The 15,035-nt window shown below is 44.8% G+C and overlaps 2 protein-coding genes across 2 annotated transcripts; both read right to left on the reverse strand.

Annotated features, from left to right (window-relative positions):
* Positions 1-1,287: 1,287 nt before the first annotated feature.
* On the reverse strand, positions 1,288-1,773 carry LOC308298104 (high affinity copper uptake protein 1-like; the record flags this gene model as incomplete). Its single annotated transcript, XM_080741661.1, has 1 exon — positions 1,288-1,773. The coding sequence occupies one exon, from the start codon at positions 1,771-1,773 to the stop codon at positions 1,288-1,290; it is 486 nt and encodes a 161-aa protein (XP_080597787.1).
* A 2,569-nt stretch (positions 1,774-4,342) lies between these two features.
* On the reverse strand, positions 4,343-4,828 carry LOC308298105 (high affinity copper uptake protein 1-like; the record flags this gene model as incomplete). Its single annotated transcript, XM_080741662.1, has 1 exon — positions 4,343-4,828. One exon carries the CDS (start codon positions 4,826-4,828, stop codon positions 4,343-4,345), a length of 486 nt encoding a protein of 161 aa, XP_080597788.1.
* Positions 4,829-15,035: the final 10,207 nt, after the last annotated feature.

Here is a 15,035-nt window from a genome sequence, read left to right on the forward strand (position 1 = left end):
AATGGATGTGCTGTGTGGCAGCGCGCCGCATCCAGTTGGGGTTACAGTGTGGCACTTCACGTGCGTCGATACCGCGACGTGACGCTGCGCAGCCGTCCACGTTCAGTGTGTGCTCCTCTTTAGTGTGTGGAAATAAGAACAAGCCCCCCCTTCTGTGTTGCCTAGAACAATTGATTTATATAGCATTATTGTGTTCAAGCACTATATGTCTTGTGAAATAGAATATACAACCATACATAATGGAGTGAATGTCCATTCCTTTGTGTGGTGATAAGGAAGTAGGGAACCCTAACTTCAAGTCCTTCAGGTTGTTCCATTTTATACAACTCAATACAGGAGCTTGCAGATATGCGGTTTAAACATCCACCTGATGCAACTCTTATATCCGGCTTGTTGTAAGAGTTGCATTAAGCTGCGTACAGATGTCAATATTTGCAGTTGGAGAAAACATTTCATCATAATCAATCCCACCACCTTACATAATCTTTCTATTAAAATTTCTATTTAGTTTCCCCTGAAGGAGACCTTGTGAGGTTGAAATGTTGGGTTTCCTCTCTGTAAATAAATAGTGGATATGAGAGTTAGGCCTTTTTCTTCTCCTGCATATATTTCCTTACCAAGGTCAGCAGCACCTCACCAATATTGTCTCAGTACTTTGCGCCCTCTGTACTTTGTATAATTATTTCTATGTAGGAAACGAAAACTGACCCATAAAAATATGTCCGAGACCCACAAATATAGCCTGATTTCAGACTCAGCTCACGCTTTAGTCTGAAACTGTGCCCTATTCTAAACGATTTACGGGGGGGAGACTTTTTGCGAGCGTGCGCGTGAGTGATCGCGACGCACGGCCACGGAGTGTGTGTGTGTTTGTCAGTGCCAGTGACTGCTTCCACACAGAACAGCGACCAGAAACATGTAATCAACATTAACAGCTTGGTGAAATCAGCACGTTTCAATTGCTGCGCTGATTGGATATTCGTTAGACCCACCCCCACCCCCCGCGCTCATTAGAGCAGCCGACATTTTTGGCTGCTAAACTGCCTCTTCATGTACTCAGCTCCAGACCAGAGAAAGAGTCCACTCTGAGAGTGGGTGGGGTCTATGGGCTGGAACCAGGCAACCACAAATAGGTTCCCACCCACTGTTTGGCAAACATTGGTTCATAGCTTAATTATTGTTTTTTTTTTTTTTTCGCTTTCGTTTCTATCAGTGTAGAAAAGGTGGTCGACGGACGTTTTTCGCCATCGTTTTAAATCATCGAAATGAACACGACCGACTGTGAATTCAACAGTGACAGTACTCGGTAACGTCAACCACCGGCGCCCTCTTCCAGCCAAACAACAGGTATCCTGCGGCAGCCCCCGACACCACGGCCACGCACAGGTACCCGTTGTAGCTCATGAAGACCAGCATGAGAAAGTAGCTCGCCACCACCTGGACCGCGTGGAGCAGCGTCTGGAGCATGTGGGAGAGGCTCAGCATCTTATGGCCAACAGCGGTCTTGTCATCGTCGTTGTCAGCAGGTCCTCCGCCTGGAACAGGCTTCTTATCCTTCCTCCTAAGGAGGAAAAGAAGGAGGTTCTCCCTGCCGACCCTCAGGGCCTCGGAGAGGACGGCCAGCACGAACACCACCACGCACGCGCCCGCCATCGTCCCAGCCGAGTTGATCCGCAATCCCGAGAACAGAACTTCAACGTTTTCGTAGCCAAAGTAGAAGGATGTTGCCATTCCTTTGTGACCTCCACAACCTCCGTGACTGCTGTGGTCCATGGTGTTTTTGTCTTGATATCCGTGAACTTCTGTTCCGCTGGGTTCTACGACGGTTTGTAGAGATGTCTGCGTCTGCCCGCTTAATCAGAGAGTTGCATCTGCTTTATATCACGTGCCTGCTGCCAGCTCATGCTCGTGACTCTGAGTGACAGGACGTGACAACAATCTGACCGATACGCCCATATATAGGCAATATGCATATACATTCCCATTTATGGGACCGGCTGTCTTCAAACTCTGCACACGCATCCCTGTTGGCCTGAGAGAGCTGCAGTGCCTGGCGTCAAGATGGGTGGTTATCCAGAACCGCTGATGCGACCGATATGCCTGCAGACAGGCATACATGGAGATCCGGTTGTTCAGAACAACTGACTCGACCGATATGCCCCATGTCATTTCATAATGTTGTCATAGACTGGCATGGACGCCATATTCTAGCCTGACATGTTACTCCATATATGGGCATGAAAGGGACAAAGACAGTGACAGAAATCTCTATAAATGTTTAAGGGGAGCACCACTCATGTTCAATATTAGACTACCATGCAATTAATGTACATACCAAGTTAAGGGGAACACACACTGGATGCAGAGGCGGCGCGGAAGCGGCGCGTCAAAACATACGGCCCATTATTTTCAATGAACTAACCCACACCGGCGCCGTCAGACGTGCGCAGCCGCGGGTCTGCCGCCTCGCCTGCCGCGCCGATAGGCCGCTGTTCTATTTTTCCAGCGTTGCCGCGCGGTGAACATGTTCTCCCGACTCCCATCATGGTTCTCCCCACCGGGGAAATGGATGTGCTGTGTGGCAGCGCTCCGCATCCAGTTGGGGTTACCACGTGGCACTTCACGTGTGTCGATATCGCGACGTGACGCTGCGCAGCCGTACGCGTTCAGTGTGTGCTCCCCTTTAGTGTGTGGAAATAAGAACAAGGCCCTCCCTTCTGTGTTGCCTAGAACAATTGATTTATATAGCATTATTGTGTTCAAGCACTATATGTCTTGTGAAATAGAATATACAACCATAAATAATGGAGTGAATGTCCATTCCTTTGTGTGGTGATAAGGAAGTAGGGAACCCTAACTTCAAGTCCTTCAGGTTGTTCCATTATATACAACTCGATACAGGAGCTTGCAGATGTGCGGTTTAAACATCCACCTGATGCAACTCTTATATCCGGCTTGTTGTAAGAGTTGCATTAACTCATTTGCTGCCATTTAACAATACCTTCGTACTCCAATCCTGCCAAACTGTCTCCATAGACTTCCATGTAATTCATAGTGCACGGATCATGCACACCCATGCCTAGATAATGCACCACGTGTGTCCACATTGCTCACAGCTTTCAAACAAAAGAATCCGAATGGAAATCCGTTCAGGCATTCATGAGATAGCAGCCACTATGTTTTACACTGTTGTGAGCTTGGAGGTCTGCTACCTGAGTTGTATGGGGGTTGTATGGGGGTTAAACAAGCAATTTCGCGATCGCTATCATGCCTACTAACGTTTTTGGGGTCCAAAAAAAAAAAAAAAAAAAAGATTTTTTTTTTTTTTTTTTTTTCAAAATGGCGGCCATTCTCGGGTTCCTCGGGCGTGGCAGGGAGGGACATCCCCAAATTCTCGGGTTCCTCGGGCTTGGCAGGGTATGAGTTAAGCTGCGTACAGATGTCAATATTTGCAGTTGGAGAAAATATTTCATCATAATCAATCCCACCACCTTACGTAATATTTCTATTAAAATTTCTATTTAGTTTCCCCTGAAGGAGACCTTGTGAGGTTGAAACGTTGGGTTTCCTCTCTGTAAATAAATAGTGGATATGAGAGTTAGGCCTTTTTCTTCTCCTGCATATATTTCCTTACCAAGGTCAGCAGCACCTCACCAATATTGTCTCAGTAGTTTGCGCCCTCTGTACTTTGTATAATTATTTCTATGTAGGAAACGAAAACTGACCCAGAAAAATATGTCTGAGACCCACAAATATAGCCTGATTTCAGACTCAGCTCACGCTTTAGTCTGAAACTGTGCCCTATTCTAAACGATTTACGGGGGAGGGACTTTTTGCGAGCATGCGCGTGAGTGATCGCGACGCACGGCCACGCCGTGTGTGTGTGTTTGTCAGTGCCAGTGACTGCTTCCACACAGAACAGCGACCAGAAACATGTAATCAACATTAACAGCTTGGTGAAATCAGCGCACGCGCATGTGTGTGTATGTGTGTCTGTTGTGTGTGAACTTCGTTTGAAATCGTTTCAATTGCTGCGCTGATTGGATATTCGTTAGACCCACCCCCACCCCCCGTGCTCATTAGATCAGCCGACATTTTTGGCTGCTAAACTGCCTCTTCATGTATAGACCAGAGAAAGAGTCCACTCTGAGAGTGGGTGGGGTCTATGGGCTGGAACCAGGAAACCACAAATAGGTTCCCACCCACTGTTTGGCAAACATTGGTTCATAGCTTAATTATTATTATTTTTTGCTTTCGTTTCTATCAGTGTAGAAAAGGTGGTCGACGGACGTTTTCCGCCATCGTTTTAAATCATCGAAATGAACACTGACCGACTGTGAATTCAACAGTGACAGTACTCTGTAACGTCCACCACCGGCGCCCTCTTCCAGCCAAACAACAGGTATCCTGCGGCGGCCCCCGACACCACGGCCACGCACAGGTACCCGTTGTAGCTCATGAAGACCAGCATGAGAAAGTAGCTCGCTACCACCTGGACCGCGTGGAGCAGCGTCTGGAGCATGTGGGAGAGGCTCAGCATCTTATGGCCAACAGCGGTCTTGTCATCGTCGTTGTCAGCAGGTCCTCCGCCTGGAACAGGCTTCTTATCCTTCCTCCTCTGGAGGAACAGAAGGAGGTTCTGCCTGCCGACCCTCAGGGCCTCGTAGAGGACGGCCAGCATGAACACCACCACGCACGCGCCCGCCATCGTCCCAGCCGAGTTGATCCGCAATCCCGAGAACAGAACTTCAACGTTTTCGTAGCCAAAGTAGAAGGACGTTGCCATTCCTTTGTGACCTCCACAACCTCCGTGACTGCTGTGGTCCATGGTGTTTTTGTCTTGATATCTGTGGACTTCTGATCCGCTGGGTTCTACGACGGTTTGTAGAGATGTCTGCGTCTGCCCGCTTAATCAGAGAGTTGCATCTGCTTTATATCACGTGCCTGCTGCCAGCTCATGCTCGTGACTCTGAGTGACAGGACGTGACAACAATCTGACCGATACGCCCATATATAGGCAATATGTATATACATTCCCATTTTATGGGATCGGCTGTCTTCAAACTCTGCACACGCATCCCTGTTGACCTGAGAGAGCTGCAGTGCCTGGCGTCAAGATGGGTGGTTATCCAGAACCGCTGATGTGACCGATATGCCTGCAGACAGGCATACATGGAGATCCGGTTGTTCAGAACAACTGACTCGACCGATATGCCCCATGTCATTTCATACTGTCGTCATAGACTGGCATGGACGCCATATTTGGGCTAGCCTGACACGTTACTCCATATATGGGCATGAAAGGGACAAAGACAGTGACAGAAATCTCTATAAATGTTTAAGGGGAGCACTACTCATGTTCAATATTAGACTACCATGTAATTAATGTACATACCAAGTTAAGGGGAACACACACTGGACACGGAGGCGGCGCGGAGGCGGCGCGTCAAAACATACGGCCCCATTATTTTCAATGAACTAACCCACACCGGCGCCGTCAGAGGCGCGCAGCCGCGGGTCTGCCGCCTCGCCTGCCGCGCCGATACGCCGCTGTTCTATTTTTCCAGCGTTGCCGCGCGGTGAACATGTTCTCCCGACTCCCATCATGGTTCTCCCCACCGGGGAAATGGATGTGCTGTGTGGCAGCGCGCCGCATCCAGTTGGGGTTACAGTGTGGCACTTCACGTGCGTCGATACCGCGACGTGACGCTGCGCAGCCGTCCGCGTTCAGTGTGTGCTCCCCTTTAGTGTGTGGAAATGAGAACAAGGCCCCCCCTTCTGTGTTGCCTAGAACAATTGATTTATATAGCATTATTGTGTTCAAGCACTATATGTCTTGTGAAATAGAATATACAACCATAAATAATGGAGTGAATGTCCATTCCTTTGTGTGGTGATAAGGAAGTAGGGAACCCTAACTTCAAGTCCTTCAGGTTGTTCCATTATATACAACTCAATACAGGAGCTTGCAGATATGCGGTTTAATCATCCACCTGATGCAACTCTTATATCCGGCTTGTTGTAAGAATTGCATTAAGCTGCTTACAGATGTCAATATTTGCAAAATAATATTTCATCATAATCAATCCCACCACCTTTTACCAAATACTGTATCTTGCTTTGTACGTTTGGATACCCTCACATGGATTTTCTTTGACTGTATACAAACCCACCCGCCACTCTGGCATTGTGGTCTGGGTAAAAACATATTAGGCCCCGATTCACTACTCTGGCCGCAAATAACTTGTACATAAAGTGACTAAATCCACTGACGTGCAATTCACCAAGCAGTGTGTAAATCACATTTTGTGCGTCTCACAGGTACCGCTGGTAGAGAACTTGAATGTAGACTTCCCATGGAATATGGGGATTTAAAAAATCAGATCAGAATTGACTGAGATGTGGGAAAGTCAATCTGCTATGTCCTTATACAACCAAATGGACCTGCGTTGAGAAGCGCCAAGGGATGTGTTCGGTACATCCCTTGTTTAATTGTTTCGGCTGCTGCCATATGACATGGTTGAAAAATCATATTATGATAATATATAATAATGGTGCTTGGGTGGCACAGTGGTAAAGTCCCTGCCCACAAGCTGGGGGCCACTGTGCCAACTAGGCGGTGGGGAAAGAAAGATTGAGGGGAGAGAAAGAGAGATAAAAGGAGAGAAAGAGAGAGGAAAAAGAGGAAAAGGGAGAGTGAAAAGAAACATACAGCTATTCTGAAGCCATTTCTGTTTGATGCCTGTCTGATTTGGTCACTTTTGATGTTTTGAATGTGATACTGGCGGGATTCGATCCATACGCAGCAGCAGCTTTCAAGGAAGAGTAGGCATGGTATTGATGACACACAGATGACCATATTTGGACACATGTAGATGCAATGTGGATGTAAAAAACAAGAGCCTTTCATTCAATTCAAGTTAAAACTCGTCATTAATCTATTCAAGTGTAGGCTTATTTGCCAAAAACATCGATACGGGACACATATTGCTGTTTGCTGCTCTGAATGCAGGAGGAGAGCGATAACATGCACTTAATAACAATCTCTAAATCAATTGATCTGACAGAAACTGCAATGATAGCCTAGTACATCAGCATCAACAGGTTTAGCTATGTTTTAAAAATGTACAATTGGCTACTGTTTTAATAGGACCCAGAATTATGTTTACCAGTGGTGTGTGTTTAATGTGTGCTGGTTGTCTACTTTTGAAGCGGTGAAAACCGCTTCCAATGAGTGGCTTTGTGTGTCCCACGCCCATATATGGTCATTTCAGTCCAGAATGAACAGGTTTTTTCAAAAACAAAATGTGTGTTTAATGTCCATATATGGTCATCTCAGTCCAGAATGAACAGGCTTTTTCAAAAACACAATGTATGTCACCTCATGTCCATATATGGTCACTCCAGTCCAGAATGAACAGGTTTTTTCTGTCCCGTACGTCCAGAATATCAGTCCAAAATGAATAGGCTTTTTCAAAAAGCAAAATGTGTGTCCCATGTCCATGTATGGCCATTTCAGTTCAGAATGAACAGGTTTTATCTGTCCCGTCCGTCCGTCCGTCCGTCCGTCCGTCCGTACGTACGTATGTGTGTAGTGTCCGTCCCGGTCTGATGATTGGATACTTTGAGGATTGGTCAAGCTTCACATGACAATTCGGCCCTCCAGATAAAATCATTAATTCATTCAGAATATAAAGAATTTATAGATCACAGAGTTCATAACTCTAGAACACATAGAATAAAAGTTCACTGCTTCACTTCGAACCGAGGTTTGATTTTTTCCTTTCTGAATAACAATGGCTTGGCTTGCTAATAGGCCTATCAGTGTAATCACTGCTCATTAGTGAAGATAACCTACCCATAATTTTACATAAGGTCAAAACACCTATTGTTTAAACCAGGAATGTAACAGTCAGCCAGTCATTTAACACCGTCCTGAATAGCAACTCGTATGCATAGCCATTCATTTAGTATTTTATAAATGCTTATGTCTGCTAAAATGCCGTTAAGGTGAATTTAATAAGCACATTTATTTGACTGTGTTGTCCCTTATTATATGTCCCTAAAACCTTATTTGAACACAAATAAAAGTTACAACTATACAACTAACCAATCAATCAATACTGGTGCTGTATGAAATTAAAAGCAGCATAATATAGCAGGCTAAGCGATGGCTGTTGTTATGTGTCAACAATCAGTAGGCTATCCCTTTATGCATAACAGGCTATAGCCTGTTATGTAGAAAAATGTATATTCTATTCTATTACTTGAAAAGAGTCAAAAACAGGGTGTGATGACGACAGCCTGACACTGCTGACAGGCTCATATCTAAAAGCAATAGGATATATCCTGGGGAACCCAGGCGTTTCTAGATGAATCTCAACTCGTGGAGCAACATTTTAGCATGTTGTCAAACCCCACCATGCCATGATTGGTGCAATAAACTATATATTCCCCGCAATCTGACAATTCACATTCACAAGGTGAATTCGCGTTGAGATAAGCCTCGAGCAGAGCTATGCCCAAGCTCGCAGCCACAGCTCACAGCAGCATCACGTATCACCAGGTTGTGAATATCAAAAACAAACATTAAAAGCAATAATCACGCTTTAGTGTCCGACCTAAAATAAACATATGTGGCGAGTCCAACATGAGGACAGACAGCGAAACAGGCGGTTGCTTCTAAACCACAAGGAAACGCTCCACTTCCTATTGTCCATTTCATGGCTGTTTGGGGAATCCCGCGACACGGGATTGGTCGGGGGACGTAAAAAAAACTCTCCCCCTCTGCCCCCTATTGGTCTGATATCTTTTAATGTTTTGGTGGGGAGGAGGGGTTGTTTCGGGGGGGAATCTCACAGGCGCAAGGCTCGGGGGAGGAGTCGGAGTGTTTTGCGGGGGGGCGGGGGGGACGCCATTGGCTGCCGATCTGGCTATTTTATATAGTTTAACCGGCAGAGCAGCCCGCACTAGGCGCACCATTTGACGGTTCGAATCCACCATGGTGCATTCGGCTTTGTCGGGCGTCTATATTGGCTAGTGTTCGGGGGAGAAATGACGGGCGTGGAGGGTGATATTGGTCATTGCACGTAATCCAACGGGCTGCGGTGGCACCTGTCAGCGGGGAGTGTTGGGTGGGAGGAGTAGGACAAGGGCTCTACATTCTCCTCTATATTTGCAGAGACGTGACATGTTGAGCAATGCTATGGAAAAGCGCCATTAAATGTTTGATTTTGATCAGACAGCCAAACAGTTTGGTCAGAAAGAAGACATCTTAGTTGAAAACTGCTGTCTGGGTTGCCACTGGATTTGCTGTGAACCTAAATGCTTCCCAGTAGATAATGTTGTTTGTGACACATGGTTTTTTCAAATAACGGCATTTAGGTCAAATATTCTAGTTGAACAAAATGCATTTCTAAATTCAATGTGATTAGTGCACTTTTTTTGCAAAGTACATAGATGCTAATCAAACAATAAATTACTGAATCAATACACAAGTCATTGGCAAAGTCTACTCTTCCCTTGGTGTCTGTTATTGTTGAAGTTGACTTGAGTGCATCCTGAATTCATGGGATTTAAATGTCTTCTAGACCTGTCTATGGAGTCCAGACTGCAGGTGAAGATGAACTCTCCAGACACCGCAAGGTCTGTTTCTATTAAACAGAGAGAACATGGAGACCAACAGGACCTTGGTAAGTTTCATGATGTTCCTGTTACTTTACTTTATGCTGTTATCCCTCATCCTCACTTCTAAAGTAATAGTGTAGAATACTATTGATGCTTATTTTGTAAAAACTACTTTTCAAGGATGCAGAGGCATAGCCATATTTATATTTTTATTAATTACAATTTATTCAATGTATTTTAATTGAATTAAGTATGAAAAGCCCAGAAATTAAATGCTATTTAATGTATAAAGCGGGCTCACTTTTATTATAATTATCTGTTTTATCTTCTTCCAGATGCCTGTCCTGTCCTTTCTTCAGTTAAAACAAGGCGGTACTGCTGTGCCCAGTGTGGACAAAGCTTCTCTTCATATTATTATCTCAAAGCACACCAGCGAATTCACATAGATCAGAAACCTAACTGTTGTGAACAATGTGGCAAAGTCTTCACTTTAAAATCTACTCTGCTAATACACCAGAGAATTCACGATGGAGTGAAGCCATTCAGCTGTGAACTTTGTAAGAAGTGTTTTACTCAGTCTGGAGGCTTGAAAAAACATATGCTTATCCATACTGGAGAGAAACCTTACTACTGTGACCAGTGTGGGAAAAGGTTCGGTGTAAAGGCTGACCTAAGAGGACACCAGAAAATTCACACTGGAGAGAAGCCTCACTGTTGTGATCAATGTGGAAAAAGCTTCCTAAGACTGGCACATCTCAGATTACACCAGCAAATGCATGCCGGAGAAAAACCTTACAGCTGTGACCAGTGTGGTGAAAGGTTTACTCAAATGAGTAATCTCAAAACACACCGGAGAATGCACACTGGTGAGAAGCCTTACAGCTGTGACCAATGTGGCAAAAGCTTCAGACAACATTCTCACCTTGTGACACATACGAAAATTCACACTGGAGAGAAACGTTACAGTTGTGACCAATGTGGGAAAAAGTTCAATGACAAACGTTCGTTCCAACAACACCAGAGAGTTCACACAGGGGAGAAGCCTTACAGCTGTGTCATTTGTTGGAAAATGTTCAATGCAGCATCTTATCTCAAATTACACCAGAGATTTCACACTGGCGAGAGGCCTTACTGTTGTGACCAGTGTGGTAAAAGCTTCCATTTACAGGCTGGCCTCAAAATTCACCAAAGATCTCACACGGGAGAGAAGCCTTTCTGCTGTGATCAGTGTGGGAAAAGGTTCGTTTCAGCGTCTTCGCTCAAAACTCACAAACTTGTTCACAGTCTCACAAGAGAGAAGCCTTATTCCTGTGACCAGTGTGGGAAAAGGTTCGCTCAAACAGGTCATCTACAAACACACCAGAAAATTCATTCTGGTGTGAAGCCTCACCGCTGTGACCAGTGTGGGAAAAGGTTTGTTGCAAAGAAGGATCTCATAATACACCAAAGAACTCATACCGGCGAGAAGCCTTACGGTTGTGATCAGTGTGGGACAAAGTTCGCTACACATTCTGGTCTCAAATCACACCAGATGATTCACACCGGAGAGAAACCTTACTACTGCGAGCAGTGTGGAAAAATGTTCCGCAGAGCTGAACACCTCAAACTGCACCAGGTAACTCACACTGGAGTGAAGTTATTCAGCTGTTACCATTGTGAGAAAAGCTTCAGTCAAAAGTCAAGCCTCAATCAACACAAGAGAATTCACACCGGAGAGAAGCCTTACAGCTGTGACCAGTGTGGGGAAAGGTTTCATAGATTGGATATGTTCAAGACTCACCAGACCATTCACACTAGAGAGGGACCTTACAGCTGTGACCAGTGTGGGAAAAGCTACACTTTAAAAGCTAGCCTGAAACGACACAAGATAAAACACACTCAGCGCATCCATACTGGAGAGAAACCTTACCGGTGTGACCCTTCCAGGAACTCTATTAAACAGGAGGAACCCGAAGATCATCAGGACCTCAGTAAGTGTATTGACCCTTATTTATCAACTTTGCACAGACCAAAAAAGGGGTGTATTGTCTGCATATGTTATTCCGTAGTCACTTTGATACAGGTTGTGTATGTAAATCCTTTTCATCGTAGACATTCAGTGTAGTGTCCCCAATATATCGGTCACCAATATGCCCTTATTTGGTCATATCGGATCATATCGTATCGGTGAAATAGGAAAAGAAAGAAAGATGCTTCATCTCTCTCTGTCAACAAGGGAGTCCTTGGCCTGGGAAAACATTCCTAAGCCAGTAATTCGATTAGGCTCTTTCTGTCTCCATAGGGAACAAAGCAGGCAAGTACTGTATATTCAAATGTGAAAAAAAAAAACTTGCTAGCTAGGTGCACCGCTCAAAAGTGTCTTATCATGTCTTATCACTCGTGTTCTGTCCATTCATGTACTGTATTTCTTAATGTAAAAATAGGGCAACATGGCACACACGCTGTCACCCTTTGCTCTCACACTTTAAAATGCTCACACGACTTGGCACTTTTCCCCGCCAATAGGGATGAGCACTCTAACCTCAGTAAAACTCTGCCTAAACCTAACCCAAACCCTAACCTCAGTAAAACTATGCCTAAACCTAACCCTAACCAAATTAGGACTAATGAGATGTAGGACTAATGGGCAGTCCCCCAGATTTATATATTTAATAAATAATATATCACACTCACAATATTGACACCACAATTAAGAACGTTGCTGGTCAGTTATTGTATGTTTTTGTGTGCTGCTCAGTGCCTAGTAAGCTTGACACGGTTTGCTTTTGCCTCTCCTTCTCTCTTTGCAGAGAAGCAAGGTCTGAAGAGGAAGCGCTTTAAAGAGGAGCCTCCCAATACCAACACCCGGAAGGCAGACCGGCCAGGGATCCAAGCCGGGTATTACCCTCTCTCTGAACGGCAGCAGGTGGCCTTGCTCATGAAAATGACAGCTGTAGAGAACGTCAACAGTCCAGGTATGTGCATGTGCTTGTAATGGAGGCCACCTCTCCATTATCTCCACTGCCTTGCGTAGTTGTATTTATTGATAGTAGCACTGTTTGGTATTTGATTATTTACTATGAAAAGCTGCAGCTCCAGTGCGTGCCCATATCTGGAAATGAATGCCCATATCAGAGATTGCGTTAGACCGGGAATTGCCGGATTTGACCGATTTTTTATGGCCAAGACCGAAAAATAAAATTCCTCCCGGACATCCTGACCGATTGAAAAACCAATGGTCATTTATCATTATCGCCGTCTGCTCCTCATGCGCAGGCTGCCTGCCTCTCTCTCTCTCTCTCTCTCTCTCTCTCTCTCTCTCGCTCTTTCTCTCTCTCTCTCTCTCTCGCTCGCTCGCCCGCGCGCTCCCCCGTTCTCTCTCTCTCTCTTTCTCTCTCTCGCTCGCTCATTTCAGTGTCAGTTTGCGATGCACGCACAGCATGTAAAGCCATGGGAATTAAGGAATGCACGCACGGTCAGCAATCAACCCATAAACAAACATTATACACTTGATTGAAGTTATGAGGAGAGGAGATGGAGTGGAGACAGTAGGAAGAACAAAGCCTTTTCAACTCTCCCAAAGTTGCATAACATGGACGCACTGTCACCACTCGACAGTGAGTATTGGATTAATTGCAGGCCAGATGAATATCAACCTTTTCATTATTCTGAAGTCAAGACATGGTATTGTATTGTTGGCATGAAACATGATGCAACAGAAAGACGTTGTTGTGAAAGCAGTGTGCGTGTGCCACATGCAGACAGCCTGCGCGCGATTAGTCCAATATAATTAATTCCCTTATGCAAGATTGAAGCGTTTTTTTCTTTTTAGCCTATACTTTTTCATTCAATTCGTTTTCAGTCCCAACTATGCAGTAGGCCTAATACTTTAACTGTTGCTATTGGCTGTTTGTGCACCTGCTTGTAATGTATGCATTAAAATGATTATGTCCGGTATATTCTTCAGATGTCCGGTAAATTTTAATCATGCCGGTCACGGTGACCGGCAGTTAAAAATCCTAGCGCAATCACTGGCCCATATATGGACCTATTGTGTCAGTCTCATGTGGTCTATGATGTCAAACATCTATTATGTCAGACTTCAGTCATCTCCATAATTGGAAAAATATCGCCAAGTTTTGTCCAACCAGCCAGGTCTGTGCATTTCTATGGTCAAAGTTGATCCCATGCCAAAGCGCCAGTGCTCGCACAGCAGTCTGCTGTCACCCACGCGGATGTATGCAGGCGCCCATGTGCCCTTTAGGGTGAGATTGCTTCTCGCCCTTAGGGCGTCTTACTGGTTATATTTTGTATTCCTTGGGTATGTGTTTCCATTACAGTGTCTTTAACTCATATGCTGCCATTTAACAATACCTTCGTACTCTTTAACTGCCATTCGTCTCCATAGACTTCCATGTAATTCATAGTGCACGGATCATGCACACCCATGCCTAGATAATGCACCACGTGTGTCCACATTGCTCACAGCTTTCAAACAAAAAAATCCGAATGGAAATCCGTTCAGGCATTCATGAGATAGCAGCCATTATGTTTTACACTGTTGTGAGCTTGGAGGTCTGCTACCTGAGTTGTATGGGGGTTGTATGGGGGTTAAACAAGCAATTTCGCGATCGCTATCATGCCTACTAACGTTTTTGGGGTCCAAAAATTTTTTTTTGAAAAAAAAAAAAAAAAAAAAAAATATTTTTTTATTTTATTTACGGGATTCACGGGCGTGGCAGGGTGGTACAACGGGATTTTTAAGGGATTCACGTTTTTGGCAGTTAATGAGTTAATGTCGGACACTGGTGTTTCATGCATGTTAACGTGTCCTGTCTTTGCCATCACTTTTGTTCAACTCTCACAGGCTCTGATGAGCAGCTTGGAGTCATCGGATCTGTGATGACCAACTACCCATGTCCTCTGGACATCAAGGAGGAAGAACCTGTGTGAAGTTTCTACTTAAATTGTCTAGTTTGAAGTTTAATTCAGAGCTGCTGAGTTTGAGAATTAAATTGAGAATAGTTGAATTGTTAAATCAAAGGTATATTCAGTGATTGTATTTCATTCAAATAAAAATATAATTGATACATTTTCCATTCATTCTCCTCACTAGAATATGTGCTGACCATATAAGGACTTCCACCATGGCCCGTGTTACGAGCATAGCTAGATTCGGTTTTCAGAGGTGGTCAGCCAGTCCTCGACCAATCAGGGTAGATAGAGTATGGCCGTAGTTATTGCGACCGTCAGGTCGCAGTTTAGTATCAAAACCTCCACCGGCCGTCCGTCCGTCGGTCGGTCACACGTCACACGTCACACCTTTGCCCTGCTCATATCTCCGCATCAGTATGACATCACACTGCTGACATCAGTATGACATCACACCGTACACAAATGACCCTTATATAAGACCGGCATTATCTACC

Source organism: Nannobrachium achirus (genome assembly GCF_963921795.1).
Source record: "Nannobrachium achirus genome assembly, chromosome: 14".
Classification (NCBI taxonomy): Eukaryota; Metazoa; Chordata; class Actinopteri; order Myctophiformes; family Myctophidae; genus Nannobrachium; species Nannobrachium achirus.